The sequence below is a fragment of the Rhododendron vialii genome, chromosome 11a, assembly GCF_030253575.1.
Source record: "Rhododendron vialii isolate Sample 1 chromosome 11a, ASM3025357v1".
Lineage (NCBI taxonomy): Eukaryota > Viridiplantae > Streptophyta > Magnoliopsida > Ericales > Ericaceae > Rhododendron > Rhododendron vialii.
In genome coordinates, this window is record NC_080567.1 from 1,506,011 (window position 1) to 1,509,399 (window position 3,389).

Genomic DNA, 3,389 nt, shown 5'->3' on the forward strand with positions numbered 1-3,389 from the left:
GGAGACCACAGAGGTTTCGATAGGGCCAATCGAGTTCCAACGAGCCGAAGGGATGTCGAGCCATGAGCCCCCCTCAAGGAGAGACTTTGCAAAGTTCGTGGATGATGCTACACTAGCCCGGTTGATGCGAGAAAATCCAACTGTTGTAACGACGGTCATAGCTGCCCGGGAGGAAAGACAAAGGGACATTGCACTGGCTTAGGAGGACGAGCGCTTGAGGGGTGAAGCCGAGAGGACCCGGGTTGAGGGTGAGAATGCCCTGCGAGAGATGGAGGCTGTTGAGAGAGCCTGAGCCGAGGTGGAGTTGCCTAGGCGTACAGTAGTGGTAGTGGCAGAGGGCTTGGAGCATGCAACTTGCTCTACGATAGTGTACATGCCTCCTACGCCACACTTGTTCATACCATCCGGCTTGGCCGCCTATAGGCCACGACGAATAGACTATGACACCAAACTTGTTTTGAGAGACCCTGACTCTCATATCTCGAGGACTTGGACACAGGTACATCTTGAAACCCCTTCCTGTGGTTTACTTTTGCTTGAATGTACTTGAATTGAGTAAAAGACAATAATTCTTGAAATGTACGACATGCATGCATAACTTGAACCAACCATCTTTCAATAGGCTAAATCAATTATCCAAAGCTTGAAAATGAACCACTGTATGCTAAAACATTGCTCTATTTCCCGTCTTTAGACTTGAAAAGAGAGAGAGAGAGAGAGAGAGAGAGAGAGAGAGAGAAAGAGAGAGAGAGAGAGAAAAGGATATTCGAGACCATGGAGGCGCGAATGGCTCTTTAGCTTTGTATGAGAGATTGCTAGAGAGAGTGAGGCAGTTGGTAGACGAGGCTGGCTTCAAGCAGTTCATACAGATCCTGACACGAATCAGGAATGACCACGTCGTTCTAGTTGCACATGCTGAGAGGTGGCGGGATACCACCAATACCTTCCACCTGCCACCTGGGGAGATGACAATGGCGCCGACAAACTTTGCGGTGATCACTGGTTTGAGAGTTGGAGGAGAGCCTATCTCGTTTGACACGGGCACACATAGAGATGAGGAGGCTTCAAGGTGGTTCTTGGGAGAGGTGCCCCATTTGGACCAGGAGATGGTGAAGTATGAGCAATTCGAGAGGTACTTGAAGAAGAAAGTGACTACTAAGCAAGAGGCAGAGCAAATGGCCTGAGCATATATGTTATACTTGTTTAGTGCCTCTCTATATCCGAGTAGCCGTACCAGGGTGCAGTTATCGTACTTACTAGCTTTGAAAGACCTGAGGACAGCTTCACGCTTCGAGTGGGGTGGAGCAGTGCTTGGCACAATCTATGCCTTCATGGGAGATTCATCGAGAACAGAGCAAGCAGTAGCTGGGTACTAGAGGATATGGGAGGTACAATTTCAATTTTACAAATTTTCAGATCACAACCGTTAGTATACTCTTTTGATTGCATAGCGCGCTTGACTATATAACTATACAATTGCGTATTCTATGACTGATGGATTTGTTGTTTGAAAATCCATGCAAATTTGGGCATACGAGGTTCTGAATATGTATCATCCAGCGACCAAATGTCAAGACTTGAGAATCCTCCCACTTGCACATGTCTGGAGCAAGAAGAACATTGGGGAGAAGAAAAGGAGAGGAGACCTAGACGGCTTCCGTATATATCTAGATGAGCTTCACGCGTCACAGGTATAATACAAAACTCTAGTAGTTAATCATGCCTCCCTTTATTAATTTAATGTTGTCGCTGATCAATATTTGCACTATTTGCTTATCTTGATTACAGGTCACGTGGAATCCCTGGGAAGGAATAGAGCCAGAGCCTAAGTACTTGGCCAGGAGTAGGGCTGTCACAGCGAGACAGGTGTTATTGGAGGCGGCTTTCGGTTGGCAGTGGTACTTAGGTGATCGAGTGACTCGACAGTCACTTGATTTGCCTGAGTTCCAGGTGCCAGGGCCACTTCCACCCCGTGCTTCACACACTGGAGAGTTCACACTGACAGAGTTGGAGGAGTTCACACAGCCTGATACTAACTTGGCTCGCTACCTGCGACTTGAGCGTGACTATGCCACTTACCAAATGGAACACTTGGTGGGACCGCTCAGAGTTCGGGATTTCAGAGATGTTCGGAGTCAGGCTCAGGGAGCTACTGAGGAGAGAAGAGCTGCCACGGAGAGGTAGAGAGGAGGTGAGGGTCATGTCAGACGGGGTCTTAGTGGTCCAGTGGCAGGTGGGCCACCTGAAATGCCATGGAAGATAGCGGTGGTAGACATGCAGGGCAATCCAGCGGAGATCCGTCTAGTACCTGCCAGAGTAGAGCCTACACCAGTGACTGTCCCGGTAAGAGTTAGCTTCCATTCTCGTCTTTCGATAAACTTGAACTGTTGTTGAATTGCCTAATAATCCCAAATTGTATACATGTGCCAAATGAGTGGGTGAATGAGGCTATTCGTCACATGCTTGCGATGGAGAATGTGATCAGAAGAGCGGCGAGTGGCATGCCACTGGAGTTACACTATCCAACACCGACCCTACCACTAGCTTAGCCAGCAGTTGTTTAGAGGTCTCAGGTATACAAAATGATACACTCCTGCTTTCAATAATATGCACCTGCATCCGATACATATATGCTTTGATGGACTTTGATTTGATAAATTGTACCTACTTTCAAACATTTGTTATACAATATGCACAATGTATACTAATGCTTAAAAAAAAATCACAATGCAGGTACAGGGCAGGGCAGCTCCTAGAAGGAAGAGCACGCGGGGTCCTCCACCAAAGAAGTCAACAGCGACGAGCTCTTCTACAACCCTGGCCAACTCTCAACGACAGACAAGTGTCAGGCAGTTGATGGTTGCAGACTTCAGTAAAGCCCAAGAGGGCCTGGCATGCACAGAGAAGCGGTACCAGATGAGGAAAAGCCAGAGAACGCTCGAGGTGGTGATGGTTCACAAGAAGAGGCAACACGTTGTGCCTGAGGCCTCTGAGGAAGATGAAGAAGAAGAGGGAGAGGAGGAAGAGGACGAGGAGCGCTCGTCCAACAGCAGCGGCTCTGATGACACCATCGACGATCCTGGATACAAGAGGGATCCAAGAGAGGAGGAAGATGACGATGAGGAGGACGACGAAATTGGCTGGCTTGAGGGCTACCAATGAGCCTCATCTACTTTACTGCATTTACTTTGCTTTTGGGCCTGCATGCCCACGTAGATAGCTAGATTGCGGGCCAGCGTGCCCTAGTTGACTTTTGGTAGCATTGGGCTTGTGAGCCCCTTTTTGACTTGCGGGCGGATGTGCCCTGGTTGACATATTGCTTTTGATTAGCCGAAGTGCCACTTTTGACTTTATATTCCATAGTTGCGAAGATGGATATAGATTAGTAG

The 3,389-nt window shown here is 48.2% G+C and overlaps 1 protein-coding gene across 1 annotated transcript; it reads left to right on the forward strand.

The window, feature by feature from the left end:
• Positions 1-2,247: 2,247 nt before the first annotated feature.
• LOC131308501 (uncharacterized) lies at positions 2,248-3,162 on the forward strand. Its single transcript, XM_058335446.1, has 2 exons — positions 2,248-2,343; positions 2,734-3,162. The coding sequence occupies exons 1-2, from the start codon at positions 2,248-2,250 to the stop codon at positions 3,160-3,162; spliced, it is 525 nt and encodes a 174-aa protein (XP_058191429.1).
• The last annotated feature ends 227 nt before the right edge of the window (positions 3,163-3,389 follow it).

What these genes read in the sequence shown, in the direction of transcription:
- LOC131308501 (XM_058335446.1), top strand. Translation starts at nt 2,248, where the DNA reads ATGCCATGGAAGATAGCGGTGGTAGACATGCAGGGCAATCCAGCGGAG. An exon ending in CTACACCAGTGACTGTCCCG is followed by an intron (nt 2,344 to 2,733) that starts GTAAGAGTTAGC and finishes ATCACAATGCAG; the next exon opens with GTACAGGGCAGGGCAGCTCC.